The sequence below is a fragment of the Sturnus vulgaris genome, chromosome 2, assembly GCF_052056855.1.
Source record: "Sturnus vulgaris isolate bStuVul1 chromosome 2, bStuVul1.hap1, whole genome shotgun sequence".
NCBI classification, from domain to species: domain Eukaryota; kingdom Metazoa; phylum Chordata; class Aves; order Passeriformes; family Sturnidae; genus Sturnus; species Sturnus vulgaris.
This window is the reverse complement of record NC_142244.1, coordinates 59362269-59381966: the sequence shown is the minus strand read 5'-3', so window position 1 is coordinate 59381966 and position 19698 is coordinate 59362269. Positions and strand designations below refer to the sequence as shown.

The 19698-nt window shown below is 37.6% G+C and overlaps 2 protein-coding genes across 4 annotated transcripts; one reads left to right on the top strand and one right to left on the bottom strand.

Annotated features, from left to right (window-relative positions):
* Positions 1 to 1237: 1237 nt before the first annotated feature.
* CCDC122 (coiled-coil domain containing 122) lies at positions 1238 to 13736 on the bottom strand. Of its 3 annotated transcripts, none has more exons than XM_088159692.1 (5): positions 13361 to 13736; positions 9348 to 9480; positions 7422 to 7820; positions 6191 to 6307; positions 1238 to 3556 (listed from the first exon to the last, which is right to left on the bottom strand). In XM_088159692.1, the coding sequence occupies exons 1-5, from the start codon at positions 13420 to 13422 to the stop codon at positions 3392 to 3394; spliced, it is 876 nt and encodes a 291-aa protein (XP_088015818.1). In that variant the 5' UTR covers positions 13423 to 13736; the 3' UTR covers positions 1238 to 3391. The 3 variants fall into 3 exon arrangements, with proteins under 3 accessions (XP_088015818.1, XP_088015819.1, XP_014750882.2); XM_088159693.1 differs by lacking the exon at positions 13361 to 13736 and adding an exon at positions 10130 to 10206; XM_014895396.2 differs by lacking the exon at positions 13361 to 13736 and having other exon boundaries at positions 9348 to 9714.
* Positions 11532 to 19310, top strand: LACC1 (laccase domain multifunctional purine nucleosidase 1). Its single transcript, XM_014895392.2, has 6 exons — positions 11532 to 11826; positions 15097 to 15692; positions 16234 to 16415; positions 16903 to 17068; positions 17643 to 17868; positions 18319 to 19310. Exons 2-6 carry the CDS (start codon positions 15125 to 15127, stop codon positions 18491 to 18493), a joined length of 1317 nt encoding a protein of 438 aa, XP_014750878.2. The 5' UTR covers positions 11532 to 11826; positions 15097 to 15124; the 3' UTR covers positions 18494 to 19310.
* The last annotated feature ends 388 nt before the right edge of the window (positions 19311 to 19698 follow it).

The window sequence follows — 19698 nt, the reverse complement described above, 5'->3', positions numbered from 1 at the left end:
AATGCCCTGGAATCAAACTGCTACTGTTCAATGTTGTACCAAGAAAAATATGCTTCAGCAGATTGCCAAGATTTGTTGAAACTAGATATTGTTATAAAAAGCTACATAATTTCTCTTTTTTTGTTTGTTGTACAGAATGCAGATAGTTTAGAGAAGGCAGTAATTTGTATTTCCTTGTTTCTGCTGACTTTTTTTTCTCCAGGTTTTCTTCCAATTAACTGTAATTCCCTAGTAAAATGTTTATACCTTCCTTATATTTATTTTCTGTTGAACACTGAATGTTAAATTTGAGATGCTGCACCTGGGAAAGTATGTAAGTACTTTGCTATACAAAGTTCTGTTTAATGGAAGTGGGTAAACTATGTTTGATCCTCTAAAATGTGGTGTTTAGCACTGAATACAGATTTCAGGTATAGTCAGTGGCTAAAGTAGAAGTCTGGAAACTGAGGACAAAGCTTCCAATATTAAAAAGATAATCAAGTCATGTTTTAAGGCAGTTGAGTTAAACAAACAAACGATGTGCTTATGTGGGATAAGAGATTATAATTGTGCCATTTAACTAGGACAGTGATGTGGGATGACAACAACAATCAGTATATGCATGTAATAAAACTTGTTTATTCAATATACATATTTAAATGGACTAAGTTGTGTCTCAAATACTCTGGTAACTACTGGGGATATACCTGGTAATATCTGAACTCTGTATCAAAAAGATCCTCTGCCATTTGTGATTCCTTCCAATTCACATCCTAGTTTTACCAAGAAGCTCATCTGTGCAGGTCAGAAAGGAGCTGTTGCATGGTTTAGCTGTGTCCCCATCTGAATGGAGGGAGCTTTGGAAATTAAAGTACACCTCAGCTTCTCAGTCTTATTGCCACAAAATGTAGTTACAGTTCAAGAATGTGTGCTGAAAAAGCAAGTTTTACACTGAAGAAAAAGGAGGAATACACCTTTGGTAGCTGATCCCATGAAGGGGTCAAGGGTCCCAGGAGGCAAAAACATGGGCTCTCTTGCAAAGAGCAAGGAGTATAAGACAACTTAGACCTTGGATGATAAGGAAGGTGTTTGTATAGAAGGGAACACTTCCTCCACTTGTAGCAGTAAAGGGAGTATACAGCCCTTGTATGCACCCTTGTTAAATTATATTAAACAATTTCAAAACATGTACAAAGAACCACAGAAGTAATTTGAGATACTGGAAACTGCTGAGATTTATGAAAAGGAACAAGGGAGATATAAGTCCAAGGTATTTATTTGAGATGAGTGAGTCATTCTGTACATGTATTGATATGCAGAAACCGCCCTAATTCCCAGGGAAGCAATAATGAACATCTTCATTGGTCAGAAAGAAAAACAAAGGTGTGATGTTGTTGTTACATTAGAACGTTTGGATTGTTTGCTAGAGTTGTTTTTAATTGGTAATAAATGAAAGGCTAAAGTGTAATATTAGACCATGGTAAAAGATGCCAAAGTGAACTTAGTTGAAGTAACATACAAAACATGCTTTGATGCATCAATTGTTCTGGAGCAGAAATAATGACAAACTAAAAATAAAAACAAGGTAGTATCAGTGGTAAAAGGCATAATTAAGGGTACATTGTCTTAAAACCCTGAAAATGTTGGATGTTGTAGCACTTTGGGGGGGATACATTAAGCTAAAGTTATTGGTCAGATCTGACAGTCAGTAGCTTTAGAAGGCTTGAACTACTGCACCTATCAAGAAGACAGTGCATCAGTATTTTTACTTATATCATTATACTTGATATAAAGTACACCCATTTCACTTGATGGATGAATAAACTGAAACTAGGAATCATGCAAAATAAAATAAGAGCATTTAATTGCTGAAGCTAACAATAACAGTAAATTCTCTAACTTTTCAGATCTGGACCCTTTCTAGAAGACACATGCATAAAATGGATGCTATTTTGTTCTGTGTAGGGATTGTAACAATTGTAATGTTACAGTTTTGTGCTACAAACTCGATCAGACTCAATATTCAGGACATAATGTTACTACAGCATAGGATATTGAAGTTTTTATTTCTACTTTATTGCTTTAATGAAAGCAGTCTGGTTCATATTATTGCAAGGGAAAAAGACTGAGTAAAAAAGCCTTAAGAGACTAACAATGTTGAGAGCCTTCATGAATCAGGATATTGCTTAAAATAACTTTATATTAAGTGAAATAACATATTAAAGGAAATGTAAATATACATTAATATATGAAGGTAATAATAGTACTACATTTTAAGCTTTGCTTTCATAAGATAATATATAAGCAATTTAACATTTTTCACAGTAAACAGTCAAGTCTTCATTTTATATTCATGAGTAAATTATTCAAGATAACACCTTAAATAAAAAGCTACTTTCGCAGAACAGATAAACATTACAAGTTATGTCCAAGCAGAACTACTGCCTTAATTATAAAAGCAGGGAAAGTTCTGTAAATTCTTCAAATGTCAAGCAATATAAAAATAAAAAGAATGTAAAGAAAAATAGCTACTCTTCATTAGCATTTTAACAAGAATTTTTAATACCTTCTCATTTACGTTGAGTCATCTTAGATCATCAAGCACTTAGATGTTAGATGGCCAGTAATAGTTAAAATCCTCCAGATAATAAATTCTTCTATCATCAGTCATCTGTAATGCATTCCTATTTCTTGAAGGTGAGTTGTTCCATTTTAAAAGCTGTCCAGATGTGGTACCTATTCACTCCTCTTTGCTAACATCTATTAGACCAGTTGAAGTCAGATTATTTGAAGTCTAGTTCTGAGTGTACTTGTTCCAAAATCTTTTTTCTGTCCACAGAAGCTGTCCACAGCTGGACAGCGTTTGGCCCCTTTGTCCCCCATGCCAGAAAATCCTGGCAGACTGTAATATCTTCTGTATGAGCTTCCCACAGAGCAAAATACAGGCCATCAAAGCTTTCATAGTTCCTTAGCAAGTTGCAATAAAAAGGGATGTGGATAAAAGATAAAATAACTTTGGCCTCTCAGGAGTGCAAATATATACCAATATTAATTTTTCTGTATGAAAAGCAGCATATATCCCAACCTTCAAAGACCAAATGACATTTAAAGGAACTTCCCAAATCTCATTTGTTTGACTTTCAAATAACTTTTTAGATAAAATTGACATATATTTTGAAAACACCTGGCAGTGTCAGTAACTTTCTTCCTGAACAGCTAAGTTATTCCTGAACAGCTAACCTATTATTGTGGCTATTAGTTAAGACCACAAAATGAAAGAGAGAAAAACTTTAAAAAGAAATAAATCACTGAGGTCTGACCCAGTAATCAGGCTATTTAAGATTTGTAGCTTTCCCAGAAAAAACTCCCCTGTCTGGAAAAGATAATTCACATTCTAGCTTTGTTAAGTTTGTTACATGATGTTTTGTAACTCTGCTACTCCAAGACACTTTCTTAGTTCTGCGGCCTTCCTCTCCAACTGCTGAATGTTCCAGTGCCATTGTCTTTTATTGGAATGGACTTTGTTCAGTTGGCAATGCAAACGTTTTAAAATAGCATCATATCTCTTATTCTGTACCTAAAAAAAAAAAAAAAAATCACTTCAAAATTTTGTTCAAGTAGAACTATTTACAGAGGTGAGTTCAGCTCACCTAGTTCTGTCCAAGTGTTTATTCTGACATTTGACCAAGTCATTCCACATTTATTTTTAGCTACTGAAGAGACAGAGACATCTAGGAAGCCATTCATCTGACTTATTTCAGATGTCTTGTTTAGGACATGAATCATGCCTCACTCTCCCATTAAGGAAAGAAAAGTTCTGTCCTACTAAAAGCTTAAATGCGGAGTTCAGTGTAGATACCTGCTCTGTAGATGTCTAAAATTTAACAAAGTAAATACCACCCAAGGACTCAGCAAGTCACAGCTCTGGGAAGGCTTTGCACGTGGAAGATTTGAGGCTCCAGAATGAGAGGTGAGAAAGAAGACTATAAACTTGTTTGGGTATAAATGGGATTACAAATGAGGTAACCTCGATGGCTCTAGTAGCACCTTCGTAGCTCTACTGCATTTAAAATGGCACATTTTTCTTAGGCAATACTGCAGCAATGCAGGACTGTCAATTCTGCCCTCATTACTGCCTTATGTGGAGAAGAACGGCTGCTACAGAAAATCCTCTGAAAATTTGAATTCTGAATTGTTAAAAGAATGAAACATTCACTACAATTAAAAAGGGCATTCCCTTAATGAAATTTGGGCTTGCTTACCCCAGTTTAAATAGCATGAGTGGTAGTGTAAAATTACTCGTGTCTGCTTATTGAACCATTAATACTCTGTATTTCACATGCACATGATGATGTACAGCTACATCAGAACCACAGCACTGTCAGTGACTTCCTGCAAATCTCACTGCCTAAATTTCACAAGTAACTAGCAAACTGCCTCACTGGTGTTCTATAAATTACTGCCTTTTATTTGCGATGGCTTGTCTTCCTTCATGTTACCTCACTCTCTACTGTAATTGTTTGCAACTTTTTGAGGGATGTTGTCAGATTCACTCATCTAAGCAAGTGCTTGGGGCATCTGCATCACTAGGACTACGTTGTATGACACTGAAACATCTATGATCAATATTATCTGCTTTTTTTAGAAATGTGTCTCTAGCATCATTATTGGGAACAGTCTGGCACATCTGCTAAGGGAGGGAGCGCTAATATGTTTACTGGAGACAGGGGAGGACAACATCATGCTTTTTATTGGATCTTATGTACATGAAGTCAAACACTAGAAAAAATTGTCTGGGCATTTGGGGTACCTCCACCACCAGGATTAAGGACAGGATAGGCAAGCATCTGCCAAGAGTAAAACAGTCACACACTGACATTGGGGAAAGAGGGCGGCAGAGGAATAGACAGTCTTTTGGGCTGCAGTTTTTAAAATTACTTTTACATAACAACAAATTTTCTATTATTTGTGGATATCTTGGAGCACATCAGGTCCCAGCAGTCTGTACCTGAATTCTACCACTGCAGCTCAATAAAACTCATTCATGTGCCTAGTATCTCACTTTATTCCTGTGCTTGAGTATTCTCTCCCAAGCTATGCTGAGGACTGCTGGGTATAAATGTCTCTGTCTATCCACTGTCAATTCTTATATTAAAAACAGAACTGTTTTGAGGAGAGTTCTTAATAGAAAACAATATCCTGAAAGGCTTTGGGTTTGAACCTGCTTCCTTCTGAGACAAAAAGAACATATAACCCAAACAGCTGAAGAACAAAAGTGAAGGCTAACCTTCACTATTTAATTACATTGATTTCAATAATAGAACAGAACCTTTTTTAGACTACCGAATTTAACTTTGGGTTTAGAGCATTTTCTTAGGAAGATGCTGCCTTTGTAATAAAATATTTTCTCTAATGCTGACTAGCAGACCTATTCTAAAGCAGCTATGTTTTGCTCTTCAGGTTCAATATTCTCTCTGTTCTCTGTTACATGAAAAAATGATTCTTTCTCCCTTCTACATTTTACAATGGGCAATAGACCTAACTTTAAATCAGTTAATCTTTATATTATTAAACTTCATTCATTAAATTTTGTGGCATTTATTTGAACTGACAAGATAAATGGTACAAAACTTCCAAATTAAAAATTATCTAATCATACAGGGTATTTTAGTAAGGAACAAAATGAAAAATATAGCTCAATTATTTAAAAGAGAAGGTTTTAACTATTGATCAGAATTTTATCATGTCAGCTAATTAGGAGCTGCTGTGTTATTCCTAATTTAATGTCAGTTCAAATTAGGGAGAGTCATGGGAAGTCCATTTTCCTTTGCATTTGATTCTTCCAATGATGACCTATCAAGTCATTAATAATCAAGTCAACAGTGAAATGTAAAGTATTTCAGAAGTATTACAGAAATTTTAAAATGTGCATTTGCTTTAGTACCATGCAGTGAGCTCTTCTTTTTCCAGGAATCATTCCAAAAGTTAACAGATTAACTCCTTCTCAAAAGACTTCAGAAAAAAATGTTCTTCACAATTAAGCTCTGAATTTTAGAAAGACTATCAGTATCCAGAATTTAAGACAAGAACATTGCTGCATATACTTGAACAATGCATAGCCAGAAATGGTGTATAAAGTACTTCAAACTTCATTTGCATTATCTGCATTCCATCAGGAGAACTGCAATTAAATTTTATTCCAATGACTCACCTCAATTTCTTTTCTAAGCTTAGCATGCTTTTTTTTCTCTTCTTCCAGCAGATCTCTTTTTTTATTGATGACATCTTTCAATGTTGTGATTTCACATTTTAAAAGTGTGATATTTTCCTGCAGATGTAAGTCAAGATACAGAAATCCATTTCTTGAAATGCTGCACAGTTAATCTAATATACTTATTAAAACTGTCTCATTTTAACAGTCTTAGTAAATAGAGATGAGATAAAGGTCTATAATAATCAATTTCACAATAAACCTATTCATACTAATTAAAAATATAATAATTTAGAATGGGTAATTAAAAATTAACTATTAAATATTTTATCACATGGTTTTACACCTATAAGAATATATACTCTTGATTTGAAATATGCAAACTACAACAATACAGGATGTTGAGCTCATTTTGGTGGTCTTTATTTAAAATGTAATTAACTGCAAAATGGAAGAATATTTAATGTAATATTTGAGATATATTTTTCTTTCTCATAGGAAAATACAATGTTAATTAGCCTTTATTTATCAGTATTGAAAGATCTGTTGTACAAATTTTTGTCAATTTACATTAATAGAGTACCATAAAATTTTCAATAATGCAAGTTACATCAAAGCTGAAATTTGCAATCCTATTTCAACTTCATGCTTGTGTTTGTCCATATACTGGCAAAATTCCATGGTAAAAAAATTCCCATGTAGTTCCTTTCAGTAAAAATTTCAATTGGGTCAACCAAAACCAACAGTGTTAGATTAGAATACCAAACATATTTTTCCTGTCTTCTTATTTCTATCACCATTTCATCAAATCTACCTCCTGTTGGCAAACAGCTCAAATTTATTTTGTTGACAGCAAAGTTTAATGAATATTGTGCTCTTACCTGAAAAATGTAACAATATGGTAATCTTCTATGGAATTCTGAAAAGCATCCATCTAAGTTTATCCAAAGATAAAGCTTAATTTACATCTCTGTAATATTTTCAGATTTGAGTTCATTTAATCACAGCATAAACTTTTTTTAACAATATTACACAGATAACAACCCTGATATTTTTCACTGCATACTGAAGTAAAAATTTCTCCTATTAATGCAGCATTATGAATTACCTATATTCCCTTGTAGTCAGTCCCTCATGAACCATGAACATATTAGACAAAATAATCATATGATATGAACTGTGTCAAAATTATTTCACATAAAAGGAAAGAATCAAAAAGGAAATATAGTACCTGCACTTGTTTTATAACAGATCCTTCTGGATTCTGGAGATCACATAATAAATCCTCTTTCTTTGCCTTCAATTCTTCCACAAACTCTTTCTTTTTAGCAAGTTCAATCATAACTGGCAATTTACTTTCCATCTCCCAAAAGAGATGTTTATGATCCTTTATTTTTTCCCGATATTCATTATTTCTTGCAAGTATCATCTCAAACTCCTCTTGTACTGTTTCTGCATCACACCTCAGTTTTAAATTTTCAGAATACAGGGCTCTTACTTGAGCCTCCAGATTTTCACACTGATATTTTGTCACTTCTATGGCATCATCTTGCAGATGTATTTCCTTTTCTGTTGTCTTTGTTTCTAACAGAACAGAATTCATTTCTTTTTCTAGTTCCTGACACTTTGCCTGTAAAATATTTCAGTGTTCATTTAAGAATTTTTTTGGAGGAAAATATGAAGTGTCTAGTTAAGCACTGTAATTTATATTTATTCAACACTCTTTTTTTTTTTTTACTTGTCTAATTTGGTTTGAATGAAGATAATTAGGCTTACATTTCTTAATATCATCATCTTAGAGGCACAATGTAATAATACTATCTTAGTCTTCTCCCCTTAGATTGAGTCTAAAATATTAAATAAAATACCTTTGAACTCACTTTTAAGTTCTTCACAGTTGCAAGATATATAGAATGTGGCAGATCAAACCCAATTCTAATGTTTGCTTAGAGTTGGTGAAGTCCTAATCAGACTAAAAATAACCAAAGATGCAAAAAATCCCCTGCAAATCCACACAGACACATAGAGGGGTGTGTCAGGTGGTGGAGTTTAACTTCACTGTTCAACTGAGGTTTTTAATCCTGATTTCATCACAGCAGTAGCTGGGAGTTGAATTAATCACAGCTAATTTCAACCTCATAAGAAATAGGTGTCTAGTCCTAAAAAGGCCTCTACATAATCTCACTGACAAAAGTGAACAAAACCAGGAAGTAGTGCTTCAAACCATCATAGGAAATCACAGAACCATCAAGGTTGGAAAGGACCTGTCATTACCCAGCGCTTCAAAGTTCTGTGAGTCTTTTTTAAGACGGATACATGTTTTTAAATTGTATGATCACAAATTGTTTTTGCAGCATTATCAGACTATATTACAGAATACAGGACAAAGCTTTTTGTAAAGTGTTGCCAGTCTAGTGACATTCCTAAAAAATACAAGATTTCACTGCTACTTCAGAAATGTTATCTTCGTGCAAAATTTCAAATATCAATTATTTCAGTTGTAGAGCTATGCACAGATGTTATAATCGGAACTCTACTATTTCCATTTGCATTCTTCCATGCTCAAAAACGTCAATGGTAATCACAAAAGTAACTTTCTCAACAGAAATTTGATCTTGAAGGTTAAATAATAATTGATAGCTTAATAAAAGAGAAATTATCACAGAGTCTTCACAAAAACTACACATATCCAGTATTTTACAAAATAGTATTGAATAATACCAGTATGTCATGACTATTTAGGATGCCTATTTCAAACATAAGGCGGGGGAAAGGTATTTTGTGTCCAAAAATATGCTAAAATATGCTATGGTGAAAATCTAAAAGCAAACAAAAAAAAACCAAAAAAAAACAAAGACAAAAACCTTTGCATTTAGTTGTTGTGTGTTTGCTTTGTGGCTTCAGCTCTGTATTTTTGTTTTGTTTTGTTTTTTTCAAGTAACAAACCAACGTTTCACCTGCTGCAATGAACTCAGCTGTGTTGTGGCATTACAAACAACAATACACAGCCCCGGTTTTGGCTGAACCTAAACACCACACACAGAATTGCTGCCTTACACCTGAATGATGAAGCACCATCAGCTTATTTTGTTCAAGGAAATACTTCTTCATCTAATGAAAAATAATTGATTAAACTACTCTAAATAAGGCTTATTACCTGCAATTGGAAAAGAACTGTTTTGCTTTTTTCCACATCTGCCACCTGTGACTGCTGCTGCTCTGCAACTTGCTTTACAACTTCAGCTAGCGACGGGGAATTTTGCTTGGCCATTTCAGGCAGAAGTGAAGAACTGGGGGGGGATAAAAAAAGAGGTGAATTGTTTACCTTCTTTCCATTTAGTTCTTGTACACAAAACAATATTGAGGGCTGCACCGTGGGATCGCACATCGACTTATTAATTTAATTTGGTTAATTTTTAATTAGCAAGAACAGGTTACTCGAAGCTAATCACTGAGAATTAGATAAAAATTAAAAGCATTAAACTATTGCGACGTTCTCCCGGCTTCTCTGCAGAACAGATCCTCAGCTTGTGAGCACAGTCGTAACTTTTAAAGAGCATCTGACATGCCTGAGGCCGCTCTCTCGCGTTTCTGCCGAGCGCCCGCCTTGCCGCGGCCGCCGCCCGGCACCTGCAGCGCTCTGCGGGCCGCCCCTCAGCCCGCCGGGCCCGCACCGCCCGGGCCGCGCCCGCCCCGGGCCTGCGGCAGCCCGGGGCCACGGGGAGCCGGGAGAGCAGCCGGTGCCACCGGGAGAGGGGCCGGTGCCGCCCGGAGAGGGGCCGGTGCCGCCCGGAGAGGGGCCGATCCCGCGGGAGCCGGAGGGAAAGCGGCGGCAGGGAAGCCTCAGGAAATATGGGGCTGTGTCACCACCCGTGGCTCGCCCTCTATGCCTGAGGCCATCCTGCTCCGTGCCCTTTGCTCCCAAGTTCCCCAAGCTACCCCCTTCATTGTATTAGAGTGCACTTGCTGCCATCGTTTGTTGTGCAGAGAACATCCGGTTTTCCCGAGCGCCGCTGGGTTACGAAGGAGACGTGTCCCAGTTTCTTCTGGGCTATGCCGTGCCCTGCTCTGTAGGCACGGACTTGCCCCTGGCCCGCTTGTACTCATCTAGGGAATTCTAGGGAATTTTAATCCTAAATCGCATCATTTTTATAATTCGATTTTTATATTTTTACAACGTATTTAACATCTAATTAAAAATATTACATGTTATGGCAAGCAACTTAATTATATATTATATATAATATTAACCAAGTTACATAAATAAATAAATAAATACATATATATATATATATGTAACTACTGTTTTATAAACTAATTGCTCATCTCTGCGTATGACCTATTTATTTCATTCCTTTTCTGAAGGCTTAAGCTGAATACAATATTTAATTCAGGTGATGTCAATTTGTCATTTTTCAGTATTGTTTTGTACCCTTCTCTGACCTTTTCCTTCTCAGCATTCTGCACCAAAAATAACACCAGTAATTAATTTTACTTCCTTAGTCCAGCTGAAGGAAAGAAAATGATTGCATTGGTTTCTCTCCACCCAGCAGTTCTGTCAATTTTTAATGACCTAGCTCAGTCACATTTGGCAGCGGGGGTGGAAAGCCTCAGAGATGACCGATTTCTGCAAACTTCAGGAAAAGAGATGTCTGGGTAAGGAAGGACGAGGTTGCCTCATCAGTTCCCTTTGGGAGGAAGACTCAGCTGTCATCCCTCTGTCCAGCACATGCTGAATGTATTAGCAGGAGGGGATATGGCACACCATGTGTGTTTTGGACCTGGCAGAAATGTACGTTTACTGTGCTTGCAGTGAAAGGACGAACGGGAGGCAGCAATTTATGGGAAATCAGACTTTATTAATTCCTCTGTTCCATCAAAAATTATTGTCCTTTTTTTCTTGTCCCTTTCTTCCACTGTCATATACTTAACAGTCATGACTATGATTTTAACACAGCTGAGGAAATGTATTTATTATTTGATTCTTGCACAAGCCTGATATAAATCCCTCATTTCCTTGCTTGCCTTTTAACCTTTGCATTGTCCTGTCAAAGGATTAAGACTCTTTCACTAAGCTGTGTGAAATTCCCGACTGCTGCAAGGAGAAATTGCCATCGTCATTTGAGGCCTGTGGCCCCAAAAGCTGACATTGTGTAACCTATCTGTGTAGGTTCAGAACACAGTTTTTCATGACTGGCTGCCAAATTCTTCCATGGAACATGCAGCTGCAGCTCAGAAAAGGAAACTCCTTCTCTGTGCACAAGTTTTCCTTTAACTTCTTTGTGGGGCTGTGTTTGGCCGCGCCGTGCATTTGGGAGTTGGTTTGCGGTTGTGCAAAGCTGGCGCAGCAGAAGGTGTGAGCGCAGCGGGGTTAACGCTGCTTCCGCGTTCAGCACTCCCTGGGCACTTGTTAATCGTGCTGGTGCCTTGCAGAACAGTTTGTTCTTTCCGGTGTGACCAGCAGCAAAGCAGGGTCCCGTCGAAAAGAAGAAATACAGGTTCCCGCTGCAGCATAGGAATTTCCAGCTTGTACAAATCAGCTCTGAGATTGAAAGAAGTGAGATATATAAAGCTGGAAATGTCTGTGTATTTTATCAGAAGGTGCCTTTCAGAATTTAATAGGATTGTCTACCTTTGTAAGTAAACTCCTATGTTTATGAAAACTGCGTATGCTTCAGTATTTTCATTATATGTGGTGATTTCTGTTTCCTCAACCTTGCCTAAAAAAGCCTAGGTTAAAAGAGGAAGAATGTTTTATTTTAATCCAGCTTAAGAGGCTTAAATATATTTCTTTTTCCTCCTGGATTTTGGAGTTTCTTTTTTGTGTTTGCTCATGTTGAAATTTTATACATGTGCTATTATCAATGTTCTTTTGGGCTGCTTCAATGACCTGTTTTCTTTCTCTGGGCTTCTCACTCTGGCAGATGTTAAATATCTCCTGCCATTTTAATTTTCAAAAAATTATGTCTTTTCTCTCAGTTTCTCTACTAATGTAATATGACCAGCAGGATTCAAAGATGCAGGAAATTGTCAGCAATCTTGTCTTGGCCGACAGTGAACTTTCAGAATTAGATTTCTGGGGTTCTTGAAAATTGCTTTTTTGCATCTCTTTTCTACCCTGGGCTGTCTCTTCTCTGCAGCCTGGTTTTATTTCCTTCATTGTTCTTTTTCTGTATTCACTTTGCATTTCTACTTTTTGCTCTTGTTACCTTCTCACCTCTCATATCATTATCGATCGTTTTCTTTGACCTACTTTTCTTGATATCTGTGCAAGAAAATCTCATAACCTCCAAAAGTTTGTACTGCCAGTTTCAGGGAGTGAGAAAATAGATAATATGTTGCCTTGGCTTCAAGTCTGTGCAAGTATTTGTCTTGAATTGTGTACCGAAACGATCAACTCCTTAATAAGTGTTTTTGGATGTGGCTTCGATGGAACACTGGGACTGTAGAGCATGTTAATTAAAACCTGAATAACCAAATAATACATCTCCCATAAGCTAAAACGTTGCTGTGCTTGGCAAGCATGTATTTTGAGAAAGTTTTTTTTTTTAATGACTTAGAAAGGAACCAGTTTTGCTATGATTGTAAGCAAATTTATTCTGACACCACTGTCCTCACTACGACTCTGTGATGCAAAGCTGGAAGGGTGAATCAGCCCCATTGTTCTATGCATACATCCCAATAATTGCCCCTGTGGAGTTTTTGCAGTGCATACACAACTGAATAACAATGTATGCAATTACCTCTCCCTCATCAAACACTTTCTTTCCACCCTTTCTTTGGTGTTATTTTTCTGGGCAAGTACAAGAACAGCAATGAACTCTATTTACCTTCCACTGTTGACATATCTGAAGTGGAGCAATAATCTGTTTTTGCGCTACACCCCTCTGTTGTACTGCCTTCCCTGGAACTATTAGCTATACCTTGATTGGGATCATGTCACATGCAGCAGGCCTCCCACAGAGAGTGTCAGGGTAGGGAAGGAAATACTCTGATTTCCCAAGTCATGGTCTTTGGCATGAGTCTGTTTCAGACTGCTTTCTTAGCAAGCTCTTTCCTCTAAAATCCATTATCAGCTGTGTGTAAATAATACTCTGAGCAAAATCAGGAGTCATAAATTCCTTGGTGGTTGCTTTTGTCTGCTATCACATCTTGGTATTTTCAGCTCACCTGTTTTGATAGTCGCTAATTAATCTTTGTAAGTGTTCAATTCGCAGAAAGGAAAACATCATTTTCAGTCAGGATTATTTTTCTTCCAGTCTGGGGGAAAGAACAATGAAGAAAATACAGAATGTTTTCTGTAAAACTTCTCTAAATAAGCCATCCTTTAAAACCACATAGGTCTTTGACCTCTCATTTCAGTGTAGAAACTCTGGGAATCTACTGTCATCTATAAAATGCCAAGGAATACATCATGTCTACCATAATGATCAGCCTCAAATACACACAGAAGTATTTTTTTTGCAGGATAATGAAGTGATGTAAAGCCAGAATATTCATGTGGTTACAGGAGAATGATGTCTTGGGGCAGGAAAATAGTGCCAAGCATTATTTGGTGTGGTTTGCTCTGGTAGCAGAGCATTGATTTCAAATACTTAAAATATTCTCAAGTTTTTTGTTCATGCAAAAATATGAATTTTCCTACAAGTAAATTAATATTCATGCAGAAATTGCTTCTGTGTTTCTGTAGTCTGTGTGACAGATTACTCCGAATTATTATGGGGTCTTACAACTGTTGATAAAGGTGGATATATTTCTCCTAGATCAAGCACGGTGCTTAGTCATGAAATCTAAGTAGGTGTCTTCAAGGTTCCCAAAGCAGAGGGATCTAGTCATTCGTTCCAGACCTCTGGATACCTGCACTGGAAACAGAAAGATTATCAGAGAGAGAGAAAAGAAAGTAAGACAATTCTGAGAGGATGTGTAAAATAGGCCCTCATAGCAACAGAGAGAGGAAAAGATGGATTGACAAGTTTCCGCAGGTAGGCCTAGCTAGGCTTGGATCAACAAAGTTCAGAAAAGGGAAAAACTAACCACCAAAACTGGAATTGCACCATGGACAAAATGTAAGTGATAGGATGATATTAGGTAAGCTTAACACAGCTTGGTTTCAGAGCTGAGTGCAGCTAGCAGAGTGAAAAAGGTGAGGCAGGAAGTTGTGCACAGTATTCTCATGCTTTAATTTAGTTTTAAGTACTTCTTTCATTACTAGGTAAAGTTTCAGTAACCTCTACTGAGTTCTTGTGCATGCTGAAAAGAAGAACTATCGTGGTCACGTGCCCCTTCACACAAAAGTCAGAAATTAGCAAGTTGATACTTCTGGAAACGCAAGAGAGAGAAGTACAGAAGGTCTTATGAAGGCCTGTGGGGAAAAAATGTCATTGCCCTCATAGCTCAGCACCCTACTGCCAGGAGGGGTAGCAGACATGAGCTCCACCTCAGCCATAAGTATGTTAAACACCTCCAAAGAAATTGTTACAGAAACTCCTTCAGTCCCAGGAAGCTAAGGGACCTCTGTATTTGTTTGCATCGTGGAAGCTGGAGGACGGCCCATCAGTCATGTCAAGAAGATCCATTAGGCAAATGAGGGTTAATTGAGTCAATAAATCTAATCTTATGTACCAACCTTTCATCATCCCTGACCTGGGAAAGACCTGAGGTAGGTGGGGTGGTAGGGAAATACCTAAATGCTTAAATAAATACATAATTATTCTCATTTCCGCTAGTTTTCTTTTGTTGGAATTTCTTTTGATGCAGCTGGGAAGGCCTAAGTCAGTAATTAACTGCTCTGTACCTTCTCTACCCAGTATCACTGAATTAAATGCCTTAACATGATTCTGTGCTCAGACTAACAGCGCTGTTCTTGACTTTTTGTTTGCTTTTTGTGTTTTGTTACTACTTGACAGTTGGAGAAACCTTTAAATATCCTGGAAGATGGTGGAAGCAGTACTGATAGATCTGTTCAGCCTCCCAACCAACTTGCAGAACAACATTCAAGGACTACTGCACAGCACTCTGGAAGCTATTGAGAAATGGTCTTCCATCCATGCTCCATGTGTTTTTGTCATGTGTTGCCAGAGGCAGGGGAGTGAAAGGAAAGGTGAACAAGAGTTCTTGTTTCCAGCTCTGAGAAGTTTTCAGAGTCTGAAGAGAAAACTGGAGGTGGTATGTGCTGAGACTACAGCTGCTGCTTTGTACACCATCAAACAGAGACTGGATGAAAAAGACCTGAGCATCATTAAAGTTATTCTCCCTACCTTAAGAAAAGACTTAATGAAAGTATATATAAACCATCTCTTTACAGAAGTCTACCAGTTTGAATTCGAGGATTTACAGGTGGTGTCTGACTGTGAAAACCTGCAGATATCTGAACACCAGCATGAAGGGCAAATGATTCCTTCACAGGATGTGGCACTCATCCGAAGTGAGATTCAGAAATACTTGGAAAGCCTGCCAAGCCTGAAAGGGGAGCTCACCATCCTCAGATCTTCCCTGATCCCAGGTAAAGAGAGTTTCAGCTAAAAGTTTTTACTGAGACTTACCAAGGGTGTTGCAAAATGGATGAGATTTGGAAATGCCTTCAGGCATCAAGTAACTCTATATGATGTTGTAATAGTGTATAATGTATATAAGAGGAAGAAATGTCAATAGAAATACAGTAAAAGGCTGGCAAGCCTATTCTGGGCCTGAGCGTGATCCGAGGAAACACAGTCCTGGGTTTAGTGAGGGCAGACTATAAAATCTCTTCCTGTCTGTGTGGGAATTACACACTTCAAGAGTTACCATCATCCTTTGGAAAGGCAGGGTAAGAGTTTCTTCTGGTCTGCAGTTCCAGACATGCCTGATGTCTCAGTGTCCCTGCTGTGGCATGATTATGAGCAAGAAGGAAATTAGGAATCCTTAAATTTAAATGCCACAGCTAAATGCAAGGTAAAGCATTACTTGATTGGCTGATTCCAGGTCTCTTCAGTATAAACTCACATAATAGCTGGTTTGATCTTATTTTGAAAGCAATTGTTTGTTGTGTTTTCTTGCCTTGCCAGGTGATATTTTCTTACATGGGTTCACCACAAGGACAGGTGGGATCTCCTACATACCAACTCTAAGCTCGTGCAATCTCTTCAGCAGCTCCAAGCGGAGGGACCCACAAGTTGTTGTTAAAGAAAATCTGCGCCGGCTAGCTAATGCTGCAGGATTTAACCCAGAGGCTTTTTACAGAGTCAAGGTATCTTATAAAACGATGGATTCGAGTAAATGGCTCAGATATTCCTTCATGTATCACTGGCTAAATTATCGGCATTATTCTTATCTTTGTCAGCAAGAACCCGTGATAAGCAGGACAATTAAAACATTTATGCTGGCAGCTTGTCTGAGGGAATAGCCATCCAAACTATCAGCCATTTGTAAAAGTATGGAGAAGCAGCACTGGTTCTTCCAAGTCTGTTCTAAGATTTAACTTACCAAGTAGTTCTACTTAACAAGTAGAATAATCAGAAAAATGATCAGAGCACTTTCTCCTAAAAGAAAAATGCACCATTGCTTCTATAGTAGCTTTCTACTGATACATCACAGCATTTGAGCAGGGTTCGTCTGATTTCCACGTGTAATCAGTGCAGAAGAGTGTTTCACGTCAAAGAAAAAACCTTGTACTAGTCAGAACGGGGTTGTTTTGTAGCCATATCACTGTCCACATTCTGATTTTGTTTTGGCAGGTTGATCATGCTAATGCTGTATGTATTATGGGAAAGACAGAGCCTGACAACTATGATGGAATAGTTACGAATCAGAAGGGTGTCACGCTGGCAGCTCCAGGTGCTGACTGCATACCCGTGCTGTTTGCTGATCCTATCAGAAGAGCCTGCGGTGCTGCTCATTCTGGTAGGAATTTCACTCCCTGTGCAATGCAGAGATTTCCTGGGACTGAAACTGAGATACAAGGACCCAAAGCTTTCTTACATCTATTCCAAACAATGCCCAAGCACAAACTTGGCTTCTGTCTATTCCAAAAAATATCTCTATCTTGAGCCTGGGGTTTGTTTTTTTCCTAAAAAAAATTGAAGCAGAATAATATTTGACCATATAATAAAAATATATTTCTGAAGTATTTCTGTTGTAGTCCCACATAAATGTTTCAAGCACAGAGGAGCTGTGAGTTATGCTCTAATTGCCCAAACCAGGACACTTGGGAAAAAGAACTCTGGAATTCTAAACACTTCTCTCTAGTTTCCATCTCCACAAAATTATACTAGAAAACTGATGAGTGTTAATGTGTAGGTTTGGGGAGGGAGTAGGGTGGGTTTCTAAGCTAATTTATTATTAGATATAATTATTTAACTTTAGGTGTAAATGCATCTCCTAGTTTATGCCTTTAATAATTGCATATATTTTTAGCTGCTAGAAAATTAAAAAGAAAATTTATGTCAATTTTTTTTCAACCTCTCATTTCTCACAGGATGGAAGGGCACATTGTTAGGAGTGTCTATGGCCACAGTGAATGCTATGGTATCCGAATATGGCTGCAATGTAAAAGATATCCTTGTGGTGCTGGGCCCATCTGTGGGACCTTGCTGCTATAAACTTCCCCATGAATCAGCAAAAGAATTTCACAGAATTGATCCAAAGTGTGTGAGACTATTTGACTCTGCAAGTCCTTATATTGATATCAGAAGAGCAACGAGGTAAGCCTCCTGAGGGAACAAAAGATTAATTCCACATTCATTACCAATATTCAGCACTAATCTGGTGAGGGTTCTCAACAAAGTACTCTCTAGTTCTTTGCAGGTCAAAAAAGGATACTTCTAAATGAATGGTATTTGCTCACTTTTGCTGGATTTCAGCCATTCTTTTATTGTTACACTGTTATATATTGTCAGTTTATGGATTATAGACAAAAGTACAAATCTATTGTGATTTTACAGGTTTTAATTATTTAATTATTTAATTATTATTACAGGAATTAATTATTTTGGTCTAATACTGAAAAAATAAATTAAAAAAGCAAATGAAAGCTCCAATCACAATAATGGCACAGTTTGTTCAGTTGGTACCTGAGGTTCTACCTTAATGATAGTTCCTTATGGAATGTGAGGCTGTACAAAAAATATTTTCTGTTTCTCTTTTTTTTTCAGGATTCTTCTTGAGAGAGGTGGGATTCTTCCTGAGAACATCCAAGATGATTCTATCACAGACCAGCACCAAAACATCACTTTCTGTACTGCATGCCACCCTGATAAATTTTACTCTCACTTTCGTGATGGCACTAACTTTGGGACACAGATTGGCTTCATATCAATCAAAGACTGAGACAGTATCTCTTAATCTAGAACAGCATTTAGATAATAAGTGTGCTGCATTGTCTGGAATCCTGTTCTCCTCACAGAAGATTTTCCTCCTTTCTTTCACAGGCTGGAAGCAGGGAATCCATGGGTCTTGAGATTCTCCTGCTTGTTCCTTTCCTTGCCCTTCTGAGGCAAGAATAAGTACCTGTAGTGTGAGGACAACACTTCTTGTGTGGGACAGGGTGCAAAGGAAACAAGGACAACCACACCAGTGGAAAAATCCTTCTACAAGACCCAGATAAAAGCTCCAAGTTTATGGATCCTCCTTGACCAAATATTTTCCAGAAACCTCATTATCTTAAAGTGGTGGAAGCCCAAAAAATGTCAGTCTTCATTAGCTTCTGGTTTAGACTGCTGAATGACACTAAGTATGACATTGATAATGCAGGCAGGGAAGCCAGTAGTGCCAGTATTTTTACATGTTTGAGATGCCCAACTTTGATAGTTTTAGCTGAAGCCTTACAAAAGTTTGTGCATGGGATTAATTTTCTTCTTTGGATTAGTTTAAAGAAGTCCAAAATATTTACAGGACTTTTCCTATGGAAATAACTTGAAAGTGAGAAGCAAGCAGGCTCCTTTGGGGCAGACTGAAAATACCCGAACTCTCACCATTCTGTAATTTTTAGTTATAGGAAAAATAGGACTAAAATTCTTAATTTATGATGTGTAGGTTCATGTCTCCTTAGGACTCTTTTTCTTTAAACAGTGGTGTTTTGATAATGTCATTGACAGAGTCTCAACAATGCCAAGTTATTCAATAAATATCTAAAAAGTTCTGTGAATTTATCCTGAGTTAATTTTACTGTCCAGTAGTTGAACTTACGTGTCTTACTAAGCAGTAAGCGTGCACGGTTTTCTTTTGGCCATTAAAAAAATGCCTCTAGATTTTACAATAGACATGATGTCTTCTGACACGCAGACAGTGAGGGATTGCTAACAGTAAAGCTGTGCTGATTGCAGCTTGCAGCGCTGCCAAGCACAAGCCTCGGGCCAGCGGAGCGCATGAAGTGTTCTGTGTTTTGGATTCTGCGACTTCCCCGCTCTCACTGCTCTGCCCACTAGAGGTCAGTGCTCGCTCGCGCTGCTCCTGCATCCTGGAGGCATGGATGGATGGATGGATGGATGGATGGATGGATGGATGGATGGATGGATGGATGGATGGATGGATGC